Source organism: Melanotaenia boesemani, chromosome 12 (genome assembly GCF_017639745.1).
Source record: "Melanotaenia boesemani isolate fMelBoe1 chromosome 12, fMelBoe1.pri, whole genome shotgun sequence".
Classification (NCBI taxonomy): Eukaryota; Metazoa; Chordata; class Actinopteri; order Atheriniformes; family Melanotaeniidae; genus Melanotaenia; species Melanotaenia boesemani.
The window spans coordinates 3,526,247-3,546,129 of record NC_055693.1 but is presented as its reverse complement, the minus strand read 5'-3'; the positions used below and the strand labels follow the sequence as shown (position 1 = coordinate 3,546,129).

Here is a 19,883-nt window from a genome sequence, read left to right as displayed (position 1 = left end):
CCTGAACATACAAGAAAGACTAAGAGTTACTGAATGTCCAGACTTTTTCACAACACTGTTGTTTTTTGCCGTTAACATTATGATTTTGTAGGCGAATTGGTTTATGCTACAATTAATTAATTAAATTACTTTTTTAAATTAATTAATTAATTCCTTCATTTATTTTGATAGTAGTATGGGGAGTTTCTTATTTTGAAGATTCGTAACTGGGACCAGATAGAAAGAGACGGAAGTGTGCTCCAACGCATTTCCGGTTTCAGTCTCGACCAACCATTACCAAAATGGCGAAGATCGCCAAAACGCACGAAGGTATGTTATTACAAAGAAATACATTAATATCCTATATTTGTCAATGCATTTTGTTTTTTAGGATGATAAAAGTGGTTAGTCGTGTTGGGATGTTGGGAGCAGAAAAAAAGGTGTTTTTATTTGTTGTTTTAATACATATTGTGCAGCAGGCCTGACACGACGCAACGCGGACGTTTACATAATGGCGCAGGTTGTTAGCTGGTTAGCATGAGCGGGACATTTTATACATTTGTGAATATACATATATATTTGCGAAAAAAAGCAGTTGTCATAAGACTGATCAACGTATTCGCATAATTATTAAACACTAGTATAAGAGTACATATAGACAGTTCTGTGGTGTTTGATCATTGCTGATTAAAGCTAACCCATTTAGCGTAAGCCTCATGTAACCACTCTAATCTGCCACACGATAAATAGACTGTCGATTAAATTTACCCCATAGCCTGATCTAAATTTGGGTTCTGATGTGATTTTTAACCTGTACATGGCAATATTGTTTGACTTACTTGGGTTTGAGGCACTATTTCCTCGGTCACTGTACAGCAGTTTAAACTGACATTAAAACTAAACGTGTTAATGAAAGCAAAAAAGAAGAAGAAAAAAAAAGATCATAAATATCAACATAACAAGGCTTCACTGCCGCACGTTCACGTATTTTGAAAGTACACCCATCGATATCTATAAAGCCAAATATGGCAACGTCATTGCGGTAATTTTCTTTTTGTCCAGCTCGTATCAGACCAGGTCCAGACCAAAACCTACTATGCAGAGACTTGTATGATCTTCAATTGATTTATAGAGAGAGTTTAAACAGACTGTTAAATCTCAGTACTAGAACCACAAGAAATGTACATATTCCAACGTTTTCTAAATCCAGTGTGCATCAGGACAGGTCTAGTAAAGCAATAGGGTTTTAATCATTATTAAATACTTCACACACTCATTTATCTTGAAAATGTCATGTTTCAGTTAGTATAAGAAATTAATAGAAACAGGAAGTTAAAAAAAAAAGCCAAAAAGTTTCTAAGCTTACCTGAGGTAGCTTGATCTCTCATAAAAACACTGGTTCCCAATCTGTTTTCCTTGAGGACCCCCTTTATGCAAATATTAAAAATCCATGGGCCCCCTGCCCACCCCAATTTCTAAATTTCCACAAGGAACTTTCGCTGCATTACATTTGAAAAGCGGTAAAAAAAAAAAAATCAAACACTATTTTCAGTCTTGCTTATTTTAGTGATTTATATATACACTAAGACTGGGAATTGCCACACATTTCCTGAATCGATTAAATTTACAAGAGCCCCTTTCGATTAAATTAGATTCTGTATTGATTAATGTACTGTTAATTGTGTAGCAACGCCTATTTTTCTTGAACATTAAAGACATTTCTGATAACTTTTTTTTTATAAAACATGAGTGCATTTACATGACAACCAAAATCAGTTATCTGGGAGTAATCAGATAATTGTAATAATCTGATCTACAGGCATTTCTGAAATACCATAACAATACAGTTTTTCCCTCGATTCACAGCAAAAATGATGTCATGGGGAACGAAACATAAAAAAAACTTTAAATGTCCTGATAAAAGCGTTTAATTTCTTCTTCTTCTTCTTCTTCTTCTTCTTCTTCTTCTTCTTATTATTATTATTATTATTAAAGTTCAGATCTCAGATAACATGTTGATGTTAATAAAACCTACAAAGAATATTGGATCCATTTAAAGCCGTAATACGACCAAGAAATTCCTAAAATGACGTAGATTCAACTTGTTCAGCTGTGCGCGTTGCCGTGACGACCATATCGCCATATAACCGGAGCAGAAGAAATGAGAGTTTAGAAAACTCTCATATTTTTCTCTGATTTCCAGCTGGTTGACATGTTTTTCAACGTGTGCGCACTGTCCTCATGATGGAAACCTGTGTGTGTGCGCACGTGTCTGTGCGCTCATTGTCGTACACACAGAGAGCAGCCATGACATGTCGTCATGTAAACCAGATCAATAGCATCAGACTGTTTACGTTTTCATAAAACATCAACTTGTAAACCTGTTCTAGAGTAAATGTGACTTTAAATGACCATATCAGATTAATTTTACGTGCGTGGTGACATCACTTCCTGTTGTTGAACATGGAGGCGCCCGCGGCCGTAGTGTTAGCTGTTAATGTGAGCAGTTATACACTGTAATATAGTTTACAGGAGAATTTAATCCACACTAGTGAATGAAACATCTGAGTTTGACATCTCAGCAAGAGAAGCTGATTTTGGATGGAGGCAACACAGGAAACCAGTTGTGTGTGTGTGTGTGTGTGTGTGTGTGTGTGTGTGTGTGTGTGTAAATGCTAGGATCTTGCAGAACCCTCGGTAAGTCACGTGATGAGTAAATTTACATCATTGAAAAAGAGGACATATAAAAAACAATTGACATCCAGGTTTAATGAATAGATATTGGAATTATTAAAGTCAAATTTTTTAAACACACATACAACAAAGGTGATAGTTTAAAATCAGTGTGTTGATCACACCAGTTTACAGAAGCCTTTGTCTGGAAAAAGCTCTGCTAAAAACAAAAAATGAGTGATGCACATTGAGGGATTTCTGATGCTGGACTGTTTGAGATTTGACAGTGAACCTGCATGGACGTATTCGTGTGTATACAACTACATTTGAGTACTCAGCAATACTTAGTACTAGTAAGAATACTGATAAGTCCCATCACAGTTCACTGGTAACGACTGTGGACCAGAATGTCAGATGAAATGAATGAATTGTGTGATGAATCAAATGTGGCCATCTTCTAAATGTCGGGCTGGAAAACTGTCAGAATCTTCATAAATAAGGATTAAATGTTTTTGGTGGAATAAGTTTACAGCTGTGACGAAGCACGCTTTTGCCAAAAATCAGCTTCTCTCACCAGGATAATGACAAATTTGGATATTTGAAATGGTACTTGTAATATCTTTGTTTCTGGACGCTTGAAGTTAAAAATGTAAGGAAAACTCGGAAACTTCATTAATAAGGAGGATAAAGGGATTTTTGGTGGATTCGGTTCATTGGTATAACAATGGACATACATGCCCAAAGTCATTGTCTCTCACAGAGATTATTGCAAATTCAGATTTTAATACGGCATAAGTAATCATTTTGTTTATGCATTAAAAAATAGCATGTGAATTCCACAGATTAATCTCTTTTTCATTAACACATTAATGTTGACAGCTGTAGTTTTTACACTTTGATATCAGGTTCTGTAGTATTGGAACACTTATGAATAACGAGTACGCTTACATGGATGTAGTATCGGACCGATGCTGGTATTGGTGCATCCTGATATTATTCCTGTGGTCCACTCAGTTTGCAGGGATTGGCTGTGACGGGTGTAGGTCCAGGGTGGAAAAAAACTTTCTTGGAAGAAGAATAAGTTGAAACAACTTCTGCAGACGCCTGTACTCTACTGAAGCTGTTTTCCTTCTATTGCACAATAAATGTTATAAAAGATTGGAGCTGTATGAGTTTATTTCTGTCTGATGTGTTGTTGTTTTTTTAAGAATTTTTATGACACAGTGGTGTCTCCTGCCTCCACGCTAGACATATTGACATGGTTCTAAGAGAAAAGAAATGACGGCAGGCTTGTACTATTTGAATGCCAGCTGGATGTGAAATAAACAGTCTGTACAGACAAATGTACCTTTATGTTGTATAGGATGCAGCTAAAACACATTTCATGTATTTTGGTCTACTTTTTAAGTCTTGCCCTTTAATTCCCAGCATTGATTACAAAGCCATGGGGTTTATGTGAGTTCTAACCTTGTCGGGTTTTTGTTTTTATTCATTTTGCTTTAGATATCGAGGCCCAGATCCTGGAGATCCAGGGGATGAAGGCCACCCTTGTGGAGGGTGGGGACCAGGGAGTGGGCCTGGACTCCACTGGTTTTTATGACCAGGAGATTTATGGAGGCAGTGACAGCCGCTTTGCCGGATATGTCACCTCCATCGCGGCAAACGAACAGGAGGATGTAAGTCTCGTTTCATGTTTCATCAACCTCCATCAGTTTTTTGTGGAGCTTGACTGCTCCTGTTTGCTTTGTTCTGCATATGAGCTAGGAGAGTCTTGCCTGTGTGGCGAGATTTGACTAGACTCCTGCTTCTCTGTCCTCCCTCAGGATGATGAAGATGACACATCAACAAGCTTGTTGGGACAGAAGAAGCCGGGCTACCATGCACCAGTGGCAATACTCAACGCCATTCCCCAGTCAGATGAACAAGTAAGTGCTCCTTTCTTGAATTACATACACTTGAGGACAAAATTATTCTGAGAAAGATGATGGAATTGAGAAAGAAGATGCAGACTTGAAGCATTGCTTTGGCCAGATGAGACCGAAGCAGAGCTCTTTGGTCTCTTCCTACAGTAAAACATGGTGATGGGCATATTATGCTGTGGGGGTGCTTCAATGCCTCTAACAATGGGGATTTTGTCAAAGTAGAAGAAAACGTGAGGAAAGAAGTGTATGTGAAGATTTTGAAAGAAAGCCTGAAGCAGTTGGCTGTTGGATTTGCTTGTAAGCAGCTGTGCAATCACCAAAAGGCACTTTTTATATTTTATCCACTTTAATGATAGTTTATAATATAGAATAGAACTTTATTGTCATTGCAACAAAAAGTGCAACAAAATTATTACTAATAATATTATTTATTTATTTTTGTAACTTGATTGTGTGTGCCAGAGGAGAACTTTTTGTTTGGTTTTTGAAAACAGCAACGGGTCATTGCTTTGTCTTTCAATACAACAAGAATCCCTAACACAAGCATTACCTCCAGAAGACCAACACAAATCTGTGGGAGAAACTAAAGATGAAGTGTCCCACCAGGCAGCCTTCAAATATAGTGAAACTTGAGATATTTAAAGAGCTGAGATTCCTCTGGAGACGGGTCAGACGTGTTTACAACAAACTGCAGACTGTTATTCTGCAAAAAATACACAACAGATTATAAGCATCATGGGGCTAATCATGTTGATCCTGGTAGATTTTGGGGGATAATCCACTTTCTGTGTGCAATGTAAAATGATGCAAGCGTCCAAACTAAAGCTGGGACGTCTGAAAAAGCTGTTAAAGATTGTTTGCTCTATTTAACAGCATTTAGAAAAGTATTTTAAAACAATGTGAAACAGTGATTTTGTCCCCAACTGTATACAAGTGTTAATACGCTCCATCATCAGAGATTTGTGACAGAATACACTTGCATCTAAAGCCTCTCGTCCATCTTGGTTCTGCAGTACGACCCGTTTGCAGAGCATCGTCCACAGAAGATCGTAGAGCGGGAGGACGAGTACAAAGCCCGACGCATACAGATGATCATCTCCCCCGAGCGTCTCGACCCTTTTGCAGATGGTAAATTTTCCTCCTTTTTGTCGTCATTACATCTTCCCCCATCCACCCTGTTTTTATGTCATGTTTAACTTTTGTGACCCCCCTCCATGACTGCCAATGGTTTCACACGTAGCTTTGCTGTTCAACCCTTCGACCACAATACAATAGCTTGCTTCCCAGACTCCATGCCTTACCTGTGGTCAAAAATAATCTGTTGTTTTCCAACAAACACCAGTGTGGGCTCATTATTTGGTCGGGAGGATTTTCCTGTCCTGATTTTTGAAGAAAAGTAAAAAAAAATGAAATCTTCCTCCTGGTTTGTGCTGTAAACCCATGGTAGGGTTACCATCCTGTCGAGTGGGACAGGTAGTTGGGTGTCACCTAACGAACATGGGTCGCAGAAGGGTTGTGTGGTAGTCGAAGGGTTAAACCTAAGACGGGATACACAGCATGCGAGGATGAGGGTTAGCTATGTTTCAGCCGACCTGCCGTCGCTGTAGATTTGAGGCAGGCAGACAACAAAACGCTCTCAGAGGCATTACGGTTGTGTCAGCATTGTAGAGGCACATAAACTCGTTAATTGTTGGATTTCTCTCTATATGAAGTGCCCTAAGAAGACATAGTGTAAAGAATTGGCACTTTAGAGATTTATTCTCCCAATTTCCTGCTTGTCTGGGCTCTATTTAAATTATCCTACCTTAACCACCTCAAACTTAAGATTTTATTTGGCCTCAGTAAATAATAGTAATTTCATTTAATCCAGCTGGCTTAAAAATTTGCTCATATTTACTTTTAAGATGAAAATAAACCACGAACAACAGCTCTCAGCCAGCTAGTTGAGTTATTTATTTTTTCTGATTTCTTCCTCCTGATATGAGCTGACGTAGCCTGAGTTTTTCAGGTTTAGTTTAGCCCATCCAACGCCTGCATGTAGAGAGAGCTCTTTGTACAAAGTTGTTGTGTAAATATATTTTTATTTTACAACTCTGTAAAATAGAAATATGTTATCAAGAAAAGTTTTGTACCACAATACCACAGGCCCATACTAACTGTCCTTAATTTCTCTCCTACAGCAGTACTGCTTTGCCAGTCCTGTACTGCACTCTGTTAAGGGTGCAGCAACTCATCCTGTGTAGGTTATGGGAAACACAGTGCACTTATCAGTTTGGTCAGGGTCCCCTGGCTGCTTGTTTGGGGGGCTGTGAGGGGATTCAGATGCAGCGCAGCCTCTTCAACCCTCCCAGCTTTTATTTGGCTGATCAGATAAAGTTGAAAACAGTTCTCATTCATCAAAATATTTGACTACATGTCTTTTATTAAATCCTGGAAAGAAAGTCAAGATCTAGATAAGCAGCGCTGTGAGGAATCAGCGTGGTTCTGGCATTTCTGAATATTTTTCTGATTCATTCTTTATTAATAATTTTATATTTGAATGTAATTTACTTCCCAAATTTCATTTTTATCTGCTAATTTAAAATAATTGGGAATCTGCACCACAGAGTCAAGTTAATTTATTTCTAGTTTTGTGGTTATGGCCCAGGAAGATGCATTGTTCTTTTGAGTGCCGTAAATCATTGCAACACAGGTGGTATACTGTTGTGTGTGAGTTTAAACCCTTTTCCAAAGTGTTACTAATGGTAAAGAGAAATTTTCTAGGCTTCTTTTCTGCCGGTTGAAGTCTGACTGCAGAAGGACCCTTGGCACTGAAAGTGTACGTATTCTGAAGAGCACAGCCCAGGAGCCCTGCATCAGTGATGGCTATACTTCTTAATCCACTTAAAGAAAAGCAGCACAACCTCAGCTCTTCTCTCTTTATGTATCTGCTTGTTTTTCATTAAAATGCTACAACTATGTAAGAAAAGCAAATGTAAAATTGAATGTAATTCAGTTTGTTTTTGTTAATGAGCTGTTAACCAGAGCAGGAACATAAGTAATGTGTTGGTAAAGAGTCATGGTTAGCTGGCTGTGTTTTGTGCTTGCTGTGTTTGTGAAGTTTTGGTTTCTGTATTCTGATGAGGGCCTTTTGTTCTTGTTGGTGCTCTTTCGCGCAGGGGGCAAAACGCCGGACCCCAAGCTGCAGGTCAGGTCGTATGTGGACGTCATGAGGGAGCAGAACCTGTCCAAAGATGAGGTAAGAAGTTTTCTTTGTAAACTAGTTCCAGGTGTTGTTGTTCTTGTAACGGCCCGTTTATGCTCCCGTAACGTCTGTAAATCTGTCCGTTCATTTTAAACCTTTACTGCCTTCATGTGTTCTTACGTCAGTATCGTTGTTAGACAGCACATCCACCAGAGGGAGTGCCGGGTTCAGAGTCCACCTCCGAGTCCCGAGGCCAGTTTCATGTAGCAACACGGTGATGGTGGAGGAGATTTCACAACAATTAATCAAAAAAATTATGACAATGTGACCTATTTGGTTGTTGGAAGAGGGAAGTGGTGACTGCACGGATTCCAAATCGTTCCATTAAGAATCAGCTCATGAGTTTGCTACCAACCTGAGATTTTCCAATAGTCCTGTTCCACTATTTTATCCTTTGCTCCATCATTAATGGTGGTCATGGTTTAACGGAGGACAAACTGCTGCTGCATGTCTCTCTAATTTGCTTTGTTTGAATCCTACAAGTTATGTGTAGGATCCATCTTCACTGTTTAGACTTGTTTTGGTCCCTGAACCCACATCACTGTAACAAAGATGTGGAATTTAATTCAGTTACTATGTGCAGCTTTGACATCAGTACAAATAACCACAGCTTTGTGAAGGTTCACAGTTACTAAAAACCACTTATTTAGGATTATTTCAGCCTCTGAGCTCCTCCAGAAATGTACAATTACTTACCACCTCTTTGGGTCTAGGGTATAGTTGGCTGTTTTTGTTGTTACCTTTTTATATTTCACCTTTAAAACTTTTTACCAGTCTTGTTTGGTAAAATCATTTTCAGCAGAATCTCACGTGTGATTTTTACAATATTTTTTTTCATTTTGACATCATGTATTAACACACAAGGCAAGTTTATTTGTACATTTCATGTACAAGACAATTCAAAGAGCTTTACGTTAAACATTAAAAGCATTACACATCATTTCAATGCAGCCTTCACCCCACTGAATTGTGACGTTACGTGGCCCTAAAGTGACACGCATGTGCAGAGGATAACACGTCATGCAGTCTTTACGGATGTACTGGATGCTTCACGTCTTCTAATCAGTTTAGAAGTACTTGCCGACTCTGAACTGACACAGTTTTGCCCAATTGATGAATGAAAGGAGACTGAGAAAAACCTGCACCCGCCTGAACCCGTTAGGATGATTACCAAACCCGACCCGTGTATGACTTCCAGTGAAATCTGGACCTGACCATGTAGAACATAAAACGCAACCCGACCCGCATGTTAACACGTTATAAATACACCCCGTTCCCCCTTCTTGCATTACTTTGCTTAATTTATTGATTTATTTAAAGTGATGGTGGTGTCTTGTTGTTTTCATTTACAGTTTAAAAAAGAAAAGACAACACAGTAAATAATGTGAAACAGCAGAGTTGTGGTGTTTGACTTCTGTGTTGGATGAAATGTGGTGTGACCATTCAGACTGAGGTCGCTTCCACACAGATCGGATGCGTATCTGATGTAGGACCATTTTAGGGCCGGATTTGAAAATATGGGATTTGTGCCGTTCAGACTGTCAATAAAAAATTTGATGAGTCACATATGGGTAAAGAATCTGAAGTGAACTGCAGTGTGAACAGAACCTTAATTACAATAAAAAATATCAACACAATTTTTCCTGAAATTGTCAAGTGTGAATCAGTCTTTTAGATTCACACACCAGGAAGCCAGACGTGTGTGTGGCTGCTCTCTGACTTGGTTGTGTTTATTTGTAGAGAGAGATTCGTCGTCAGCTGGCAGAAAAGGCCAAATCAGGGGAGCTGAAGGCTGTTAACGGGTCCGCTGCCAGCCAAGCTGCCGCAAAACGTAAACGCCGCTGGGATCAGACAGCCGACCAAACCCCGTCCAACGCCACGCCCAAAAAGTTGTCCAGCTGGGACCAAGCTGACACCAATGCTGAGGTGAGACTGCTTTCCTCCGATTCGATTCCTCTCCAGCTGGAGCTGCAGACCAGCTGACTGATGTTTTTGGTCCTTTCAGACTCCAGGACACACACCTGCACACACACCCTCAAACAGCCGATGGGATGAAACCCCTGGCCGTCCTAAAGGCAGCGAGACCCCAGGCGCCACACCCAGTACCCGTATGTGGGACCCCACTCCCAGCCACACCCCCGCCGGGGCTGCCACCCCTGGCAGAGACACACCCGGCCACGCCACACCCGGTCACGGCGGGGCCACAGGAAGTGTTCGCAAGAACCGCTGGGATGAAACTCCAAAGACGGAGCGGGAGACCCCCGGACACGGGAGTGGCTGGGCGGAAACGCCACGAACGGACAGAGGAGACGAGTCTGTGGGTGAAACACCGACTCCAGGAGCCAGTAAGAGGAAGTCCCGGTGGGATGAAACCCCCGCCAGTCAGATGGGCTCCTCAACACCGCTGCTGACCCCAGGAAAAACCCCACTGGGAACACCAGCCATGAACATGGCGACCCCGACGCCAGGTGGGTGTTCCTCTCTTCATTCTGTTACTGAACATTTTTTTATTAAATAAATGGTTTTAGTTTTAGTTAATAGTTTTGTTGACTTAAATAAAAGATTAAAAAATAAGTTTTATTTTAATTTTATACTATTTCATTTTAAAACTTGTGTATTTTATTAGAATTTTATTTTTTATTTTATTACATTTATGTTTATTTAAACGTTTCATATTTATTTTGTTTTATTTATATTTTATTTTTCAAAACGTATTTTATTTAAATTTTACATTTTCATTTTATTTTAATTATTTGCATTTTAAAATAATTAGTTTTTATTATATAAATGTTTGTTTCTCTCTTGTTCAGGACACCTGATGAGCATGACTCCGGAGCAGCTGCAGGCCTGGAGGTGGGAGCGGGAGATCGATGAGAGGAACCGGCCTCTTACTGACGAGGAGCTTGATGCGATGTTTCCGGAGGGATACAAGGTTTGTGTTTAATCCTCCACCAGCAGCTTGAGTGAACTTTACAAACCATCACATCACTGATGGTTCCTCCTCCCTCTCTGCAGGTGTTGCCTCCTCCAGCAGGGTACGTGCCGATCCGTACTCCGGCTCGAAAGCTGTCAGCCACGCCTACACCCATTGGAGGGATGACGGGCTTCCACATGCAGGCTGAGGACCGAACCACCAAGCAGATGAACGACCAACCTTCAGGAAACCTCCCCTTCCTCAAACCTGACGACATCCAGTACTTTGACAAACTGCTGGTGAGGATTAGACTCATACACACAAAACTCTGATCTGAATGTCAGATCAGGGTCTGAATCTTACATTTTCTCCCTCTGTGTCTGAACAGGTGGAGGTTGACGAGTCCACGCTGAGCCCAGAGGAGCAGAAGGAAAGGAAGATCATGAAGCTGCTGCTGAAGATTAAGAATGGAACACCGCCCATGAGGAAGGTTGGTATCTGTTCTCGCTGAGCCTCGGATCAGGGCGCTTTGTGGATACAGAAACTGTAAACTCTGCAAGATCAACACCCAGCGCTGAGCCTGCATGTGGCTGCAGTGTGAATATTTGCTTGCTACAGGATCTCCTCTCTGAGGAGCTGCTGCTGTCAGCGGAGGTCAGAGTGCAGACCATCAAACTCTGCTGGGAGCAGCAGACAAACAGTACAATATAATACAGAAAGAAGACACCGTTCTTTGTTCATTCATCCTGGATTTAACAGCATATTGACGTGTGCTGTCAAACAGCATGTTGGTGTTTCAGGAGCTCACATATTTAACCCTCCTGCTGAGGAGGACCAGGATGTTCATTAAAATATTCAAAGATGTAAAAGCAGCAGACTTGATCAGATAGAAGCTGGTTTACCAGAGCAGCGAACCTCATGGAAACAGTAGCTCCAGTTAGTAGTGGTCCATGTTGGTCACAATTAAAGTATAAACATGTCCACATGCACACATCAACTCAGCTTTGCAAAGAAACAAGCTGAATTTTCTCTTCCTGCAGATCATCTGTAGATAAAGATGATCTATATCACAATAAATACGAATGGCAGAAAGTACTCGCTTTCCAGGAAACGCATCAGTCGCAGATTCACCTGACTCCCTCATCTTCTCGTTTCTCCCGTTTCAGGCCGCTCTGCGTCAGATCACCGATAAAGCTCGTGAGTTTGGAGCGGGTCCCCTCTTCAACCAGATCCTACCACTGCTCATGTCGCCCACCCTGGAGGACCAGGAGCGCCACCTGCTGGTCAAAGTCATCGACCGCATCCTCTACAAACTGGACGACCTGGTCCGACCATACGTACACAAGGTGGGCTCATTACGAGCGATACGGGATAAGTTTGGTTGTTTTTTTCAGATAAACTAACATCGTCTGTGTGTCCAGATTCTGGTGGTGATCGAGCCGCTGCTCATCGATGAGGATTACTACGCCAGAGTGGAAGGCAGAGAGATCATTTCCAACTTGGCTAAGGTAATGTGAAACTCCTGGCTTTGTTCTGAGGTTTTGCGAACTATTCTCGCCTGTTTGACCAGTTTGGTGGTCAGATCAGGGCTAGTCGTTCGCCAGATCGATACCAGCATGAGAGCATGCAGACCTGATGCTCACGCCTCGTCTGTTCTCAACCTGCACCCGCTGGTTACAGACTGAAACGGTTTTTAAATCGCTCTGGCTGAAGAATCCTGACCATTTAACCCGTGTTTTACCTCTGTCTTCTAGGCTGCTGGTTTGGCCACAATGATCTCCACAATGCGTCCCGATATCGACAACATGGACGAGTACGTCAGAAACACGACGGCCCGAGCCTTCGCCGTGGTGGCCTCAGCCCTCGGCATCCCCTCCCTGCTGCCCTTCCTCAAAGCTGTGTGTAAAAGCAAGAAATCGTGGCAGGCTCGGCACACAGGCATCAAGATCGTGCAGCAGATCGCCATCCTCATGGGCTGCGCCATCCTGCCTCACCTGCGCAGCTTGGTGGAGATCATCGAACACGGTCAGTTTAATTCACATAGGCTCAAATCTGAGCTCAAAAAACCAAACCTTTCCCTTCTTGGCTGTTGGATTAGTCGCTTCTATTTCAGCAGGTTTAATGCCAGCTCTACTGGTTTAGGTCTGAGAGCTGCTTACATCAGGTGCACTAAGGAGACCAACCAGACCAACATTTAGTCTGTTCTGGTGGTCAGATAGTATCAGGAAACTTACATACTTCAGTCTAGAGAGAATACAAACATTTAATTTGCCATAAATCCGCTGAATGTTTTACGTTATTGTCAGACATGTATTCACAATATTACGATGAGAAAACAGATGAAAGACTCCAGGACCTCTACCAGGCTTCTTTCTGGAAACTACATTATAAAAGTGCTTCAGAAAGCAGGAAAACATCTGGCTAGCTTTGACTTCCAGCTGCTGTTGGACACATAAATAATACTGGAACAGTGGAAATGAAGAAACGAGACCACACATCTGGACCTCAGTGCAGTTTCTGCTATGGACCACGGCATGCTGAGTAAAAGGCTTCAAATCTAGTTTTGTTTGAAAGGCGACGCTTTCCATGGGAAAAAAAGTTTGTTTTTTCTTATCTGTATAATTGATAGTTTAGTTGAACTTGTCATGAGGCTCTATGTCCAATCAGAGTCGCACATAAAACTGCAAATGGCACGATTTCATTTTAATGTTTGACATTAACGCAGTTTCATGCATTCACTGAGCTTTTACCGTCACTTCAGCATAAAAAGCTGCTGGTTATCCTGCAGGAGGGGAGGGAGGCATATCTGATGGATTTCCTCCTTTTTCTGCAGCTTTTCATATCCTGCTTTACAGGCTGAGGAGTCCTCCACAATGACGCTTTGTTTTTTATTTTAATAACCAAAAAATAATTCCAACAATGATGATTTAATCTGTTTATTTAAAGGAAATAACTCTTCCACAGAACAAAGCCACACAAGTAGCAACACACGGAGGCAGCTTTGTTTTCGTTCCAAGTTGTGCTGATCTGCCGTCATGGTTCAGACGTAACTCAGAGATCTTTACGATTAATTAGTCTTGGTGTCTAATTCCACAATTAATTGTGAATTAAAGTGATGTCATCCCAATTCCAAGGTTCCTTTCAGATATACAGCAGGATGAGGTCAAACAGACCTAAATACAGGGCTGGAATGTGGATCTCTGAGGAGTTAAATACAAAAACTGAACCTTTACTTTTTACTTTGTTTGATGAGGACAGTTCACATAAATAAACACTTTGTACATTTTCATAACATTGTGTAAATATGGCAGATTTAGCTAGAAGCTACTTTCATCTGTAGTCCTCAGACATTAAAAACAACATAACAAACAATAACCAGTAGCCTTTACAATAAATACACAATAAAAGACTTGAAATACACAATATACATTAAACCTCACCAATGTTAACACGCTTGGTTTTAAGCCTTTTTTTTAGCTCTTTTTTTTTTTTTTAAGCATTAAAAGTGCAACACTCATACAGTTATTGGAAGATTATTCCACATCATGCAACCCAGTTTCTTTTCCACTTTTAATCTCACTGAATCTTCCCTGAAGCCTGCAGATGAGTGAAAAGCTGACTGTGCTGCTCTGCAGGTCTGGTGGACGAGCAGCAGAAGGTGAGGACCATCAGCGCTCTGGCTATAGCTGCCCTCGCTGAAGCCGCCACGCCGTACGGTATCGAGTCCTTCGACTCCGTCCTGAAGCCGCTGTGGAAGGGTATCAGACAGCACAGAGGAAAGGTGAGGTCCTCCGCTTGTAACGTCCACAAAGCTTTTAGCAAGACCAGCACCAAGTCCACGCTGTGATAGGAACAGCGGGCAAAAAACATCCTCCAAATAAAATCTACATGAAAAGCTCAACTTCGTACTTGTTCTGTTGTAACCAGGGTCTGGCTGCTTTCCTCAAAGCCATCGGTTATCTGATCCCGCTGATGGACGCCGAGTACGCCAACTACTACACCAGAGAGGTGATGCTGATCCTCATCAGAGAGTTCCAGTCTCCTGACGAGGAGATGAAGAAGATTGTGCTCAAGGTACGAAGCACCACGCTCCGGTTCATTCCTGCGACTCATTCTCGCCTGTTCAGCCGCCTCGTGGTTGCAGCAGGGCTAGTAGTCCGCTAGATGAACGCCAACACGAGAACCGGCGGAAAGATCAGCTGATGTCTTTCTGCTCTCAGCCTGCACCCGTTGGTCACATTCATTCCAGCCTTTCTGAGACGTAAGACGGCACAAAGAAGCGCTCACGGCCGCTGTGGTTTGTCTTTTAGGTGGTGAAGCAGTGCTGTGGCACCGACGGTGTGGAAGCAAACTACATAAAGACGGAGATCCTGCCGCCCTTCTTCAAGCACTTCTGGCAGCACAGGATGGCTCTGGACAGACGCAACTACAGACAGGTCAGCAAACACAGCCTCGTCCAACTCGTACACATCCACGTCTTTATTCTGTCTCAGGAAGATGTTACAGGCAATATTTTTATTCAAGTGTACGTCCTCAGAACTTCTCACAGCAGCATGAAAGGACATGAAAAATACTTTATTAATCCCAGAGGGAGTTTTTAATGTGTATTCTGTTACTCCAAATAAAAGTATTGATTGATATTTTTATTTGAAACAAAACGCTGAATCCGATATAACAGCAGCAAAGTAAACGATAACAAAACAAAAATGATCGCTGGTCAAATTCGCCTGTAAACCTGTAGCCTATTATTATTTATCTTTATTGTTATTTGAATAATTTTATTTAATTCAGCACCTTAATCTGCTTCTTACTTTCACTTTTATTTATTTTCTCAGGCTTTTACTGTATTTAACTGTTTTAAGAAGCAGGGTGGTGCAGCAGAGCCCGTCTGGGATTGGTTAAGTATTTCTGAGACTTGAGAACTGGTAGAAAAGTTTGATCCTATGTGTTTCAGCTGGTGGACACCACGGTGGAGCTGGCTAACAAAGTGGGAGCAGCCGAGATCATTTCTCGCATTGTGGACGACCTGAAAGACGAGGCGGAGCAGTACAGAAAGATGGTGATGGAGACCATCGAGAAAATCATGGGGAACCTGGGTGCAGCCGACATCGACCACAAGCTGGAGGAGCAGCTGATCGACGGCATCCTGTACGCCTTCCAGGAGCAGACCACAGAGGTGAGATGAGAAAATAACCTCATTAAGAGACTCTGGTTCAGGTGTTTCCAGTTGGTTCGGTTTAATTCCTCCTCCTCTCCGTCTGCAGGACTCTGTGATGCTGAATGGTTTCGGTACAGTGGTGAACGCCCTGGGGAAGCGTGTGAAGCCCTACCTGCCTCAGATATGCGGTACGGTGCTGTGGCGTCTCAACAACAAGTCGGCCAAAGTCCGTCAGCAGGCTGCAGATCTGATCTCCCGCACCGCTGTGGTGATGAAGACCTGCCAGGAGGTACGCTGTGAAAACACTTCGTCAGCCTTAGACCACTGATACCAGGGTTCATGCTCCGGTATGAGGTCTGTGCTCCAGTACAGTCTCCAACAGTGGGACATGATTATTCCACGGCAGTAATGGCACCACAAGACGGTTATCTTAGGCTAATCTGTAAAGTTAAATAAAGCAGTTTAAAAAAATTCATGTAAAAAAAGTGCACATCTTTCCCCAAGAAAAGGAAATCTGCTACCAAAAATGAAAAGAAAGGAGTAAAAATGAAATGAGGAGCAGCTGCGTTTTTTCTTTAAAAAGAGCCGATCACCACCCGATATCAGCAGCACATTAGGCTTCATTTAGGAACATCAGATTTATTACCATCAGAAATTCAAGATTTCACAGACCTTTTTTTTTTTTTATTAAAAACACCCACCAACAGTAAAACCCAAAACAAAGACGAGAAAGAACTAGGGGTGTAAAATTTAATGCTTGTAAGTGCATCACGATGCAGATGTGGACGGTTCTCCATTGATGCAGCAACAAACAGTTATAATAATGTGATGTGTGTATATATTCTGTTTTAAAACCTTTACTTGGGAAAACTAAAACTAAGCAAACATACAGAAAATACATCAGTATCTCACTGGAAATACATTAATTGTCTCAGTGAAATCACAAGATTACCCATCAAAATGTATGAAAACCACTAAGTTAGCTTAAGGCTAACCTCTACTGTAATACTATTGGCAAGCTAGCAGTTAGCATGCGGGAACAAACTTAACGGATTAAAACAATTTAAATAATCTATTTATGACTTAACTATCAATGAAATGGTGTAGAAAAAAATCCAGGTTACCAGAAAGGTGTGAACTAGTTCTCTATGGTAGCTCCACTGTGCCCCATTAGAGCCGTACGTCCACAAACTGATGCATGTTGTGTTTAACCTGCAGGAGAAGCTGATGGGTCACTTGGGAGTGGTGCTGTACGAGTACCTGGGAGAGGAGTACCCCGAGGTGCTGGGCAGCATCCTGGGAGCTCTGAAGGCCATCGTTAATGTCATCGGTACGTTGTTTTTCCCCTGCAGACGCTGTTTTCTGGCGTTTAAATCAGCTGCTAACGTTCCCACTGCGTTTCATACATGGTTTTATAAATCTGAGGGTTTGAAGAAGAACGCGCTCTAATAGCCGCTGTCATTGCAGGTATGCACAAGATGACTCCACCAATCAAAGACCTGCTTCCTCGTTTGACTCCCATCCTGAAAAACCGGCATGAGAAGGTTCAGGAGAACTGCATCGACCTGGTGGGCAGGATCGCTGACAGGTCGGTTCCCTCTCAAGCTTTCTGGATCAGGTTTGGGTTGGTTTTGTCCTTGTTGTGGGTTTTGATTCCAGCTTGTTTGTGTTTAGGGGTGCGGAGTATGTGTCGGCCAGGGAGTGGATGAGGATTTGTTTTGAACTGCTGGAGCTGCTCAAAGCTCACAAAAAGGCCATCCGGAGAGCCACCGTCAACACGTTTGGCTACATCGCCAAAGCCATCGGGTAAGTGCCAGCTGGGAACTGAGATGTACAGACATTGTGTATGTGAACGTGAAGTCTTCGCTGCTCCACCAATGTCTTACCTTCTGTCCTTCGCTCTCATTCGCAGCCCTCACGACGTCTTGGCCACGCTGCTCAACAACCTTAAAGTTCAGGAGCGACAGAACCGAGTCTGTACGACCGTGGCCATCGCCATCGTCGCCGAGACCTGCTCGCCTTTCACCGTGCTGCCGGCGCTGATGAACGAATACAGAGTACCTGAACTCAACGTGCAGAACGGAGTTCTCAAGTCGCTCTCCTTCCTGTTTGAGTACATTGGAGAGATGGGCAAAGACTACATCTACGCCGTCACGCCGCTGCTGGAGGACGCGCTCATGGACAGGTGAGCTGGATAAACACAACAATGTTTATGGTGAAAGATTTTATGGTGTAATGCAGTGTTTTTCAAATGAGGGCACATTTACCCGTTAGGGTACTTGGAGACACTACATAAGAAATTATAATACACTTGGGGAAAACCTCAGATACTCGCTACTTAAAAAGTAAAACTTTGCTGAATTTATACGTATGTATCTTTAAATGAGTAATTTACATCTGATTTGTTAAACATGACTGTGTTAGATGAAATTATGATGAATTATACCCTGAACCACCAAGACTTAAACATCTGTTTCAACACTGGTTCTTTGTTTTCTGAGCATCTGAGTTTCTCAGTCCTGGTCCTGGTCCTGGTCCTCCACTGCTGCTCTGTCAAAACTCAGTTTTTAAATTTTTTTCAGATAAATTAAATGCTTCACTGTTAATATTAAGTTAATATTTTTATGTAATATCAGATAATCCATCTGGTGACCTTTGTGCCCAAAAATGGCCCTTTGACTCCCATTAAACTACATATTTTAATTTCAGTCACTCTGATTTTAAACCATTTATTCTTTACTTTGCCAGTATTTATTTAGAAGAAAGGTTGTGATATTTAACTTTTTTTTTCTGGAAGAACTGGTTTCTCATTAAAGGCAGAAATCTTTGTTTTTGACACTTATGTTATGGAGTCCTCGGACCACCAGGGGGCAGCTATCCTGCTCAGACTTTAGCGCCCCCTGGTGGTCCCAGTAAAACAAAGAAAATGGCAGAAAGCAGCCTGAGTTCAGTGTCCTCATAAGACCAGCTGTGGCTCCTGTAATTAAGCGGTTTTTCTCCTCACCTTGCAGGGACCTGGTCCACAGACAGACCGCCAGCGCCGTGGTCCAGCATATGTCTCTGGGCGTCTACGGTTTCGGCTGCGAAGACTCCCTCAACCACTTACTGAACTACGTTTGGCCCAACGTCTTCGAGACGTCGCCTCACGTCATTCAGGCAGTCATGGGGGCCCTGGAGGGTCTGAGGGTGGCCCTGGGACCCTGCCGCATGCTGCAGTACTGCCTGCAGGTAAGAACCAGAACAAAAAAACCACATTCTCTTCTTTTCTTTTGGTGTTGATAGACATGATTATCTGCTGGTCTCTGCAGGGTCTGTTCCACCCGGCCAGGAAGGTGAGGGACGTCTACTGGAAGATCTACAACTCCATCTACATCGGCTCTCAGGACGCTCTGATCGCCCACTACCCGCAGGTCTACAACGACGACAAGAACGTCTTCGTCCGCTACGAGCTGGAATATGTCTTGTAAATACACATCCAGCACTTCCCTCCTCCCTAGACGCCTCCATCGCCTGCATTTGGTTTTTATTTAGTGGCAGCATTGTCGTCACATTCAGCTTCTCCTGTTCAAGCCTGAAATCGGATGTAAAAGAAAGAACCTTGTAGAGTCTGTATGTATTTTTTACTTTTCTCTTTCTTTGTGTTTGCTGTAAGGAGCAGTTGAGATCTGACGAGTGTTGGTTTAGAAATGCAGAGCCCTCATCTGGATTATTTTGTCCGTGTATTGATGATAAGCCTCCCTCATTTTTCACACCTCCTCTGTTCTTATTAGATCCATGCTTTAGTTTAACCAAATAAAATGTTTGTGTATAAAAATGTTGGAGTATTTTTTTTCCTTCATACGTCTTTGCGTCTCCACCATCTTCACATTCATCCAATAAAATTAATCTAAAAGCAGAGATGAACAAATCCCGCATGCATGAATGCTCAGACCCTCTCTCTGGAAACAACCTCCCCCTCCACTCGGTTCAGCTCACCCCTGCACAGCCAGACTG

General features: G+C 42.3%; 1 protein-coding gene across 2 annotated transcripts; it reads left to right on the top strand.

The window, feature by feature from the left end:
- Positions 1 to 208: 208 nt before the first annotated feature.
- On the top strand, positions 209 to 19,704 carry sf3b1 (splicing factor 3b, subunit 1). 2 transcript variants are annotated; one of them, XM_042000895.1, is made up of 24 exons: positions 209 to 309; positions 4,156 to 4,328; positions 4,476 to 4,577; positions 5,588 to 5,702; positions 7,733 to 7,812; positions 9,559 to 9,744; positions 9,824 to 10,286; positions 10,629 to 10,750; positions 10,834 to 11,031; positions 11,121 to 11,222; positions 11,899 to 12,078; positions 12,154 to 12,240; positions 12,487 to 12,757; positions 14,368 to 14,513; positions 14,660 to 14,806; positions 15,043 to 15,168; positions 15,687 to 15,908; positions 15,997 to 16,179; positions 17,109 to 17,220; positions 17,358 to 17,478; positions 17,565 to 17,696; positions 17,803 to 18,075; positions 18,902 to 19,118; positions 19,199 to 19,704. In XM_042000895.1, exons 1-24 carry the CDS (start codon positions 282 to 284, stop codon positions 19,355 to 19,357), a joined length of 3,945 nt encoding a protein of 1,314 aa, XP_041856829.1. In that variant the 5' UTR covers positions 209 to 281; the 3' UTR covers positions 19,358 to 19,704. The 2 variants fall into 2 exon arrangements, with proteins under 2 accessions (XP_041856829.1, XP_041856830.1); XM_042000896.1 differs by lacking the exons at positions 209 to 309; positions 4,156 to 4,328; positions 4,476 to 4,577; positions 5,588 to 5,702 and adding an exon at positions 5,771 to 7,392.
- Positions 19,705 to 19,883: the final 179 nt, after the last annotated feature.

Excerpts from the sequence above, each read along its gene's own strand:
- sf3b1 (XM_042000895.1), top strand. The coding sequence starts at position 282 with ATGGCGAAGATCGCCAAAACGCACGAAG. Across the intron at positions 10,287-10,628 it reads CATGGCGACCCCGACGCCAG|GACACCTGATGAGCATGACT; the intron begins GTGGGTGTTCCT and ends TCTCTTGTTCAG. Across the intron at positions 19,119-19,198 it reads TGCTGCAGTACTGCCTGCAG|GGTCTGTTCCACCCGGCCAG; the intron begins GTAAGAACCAGA and ends TGGTCTCTGCAG.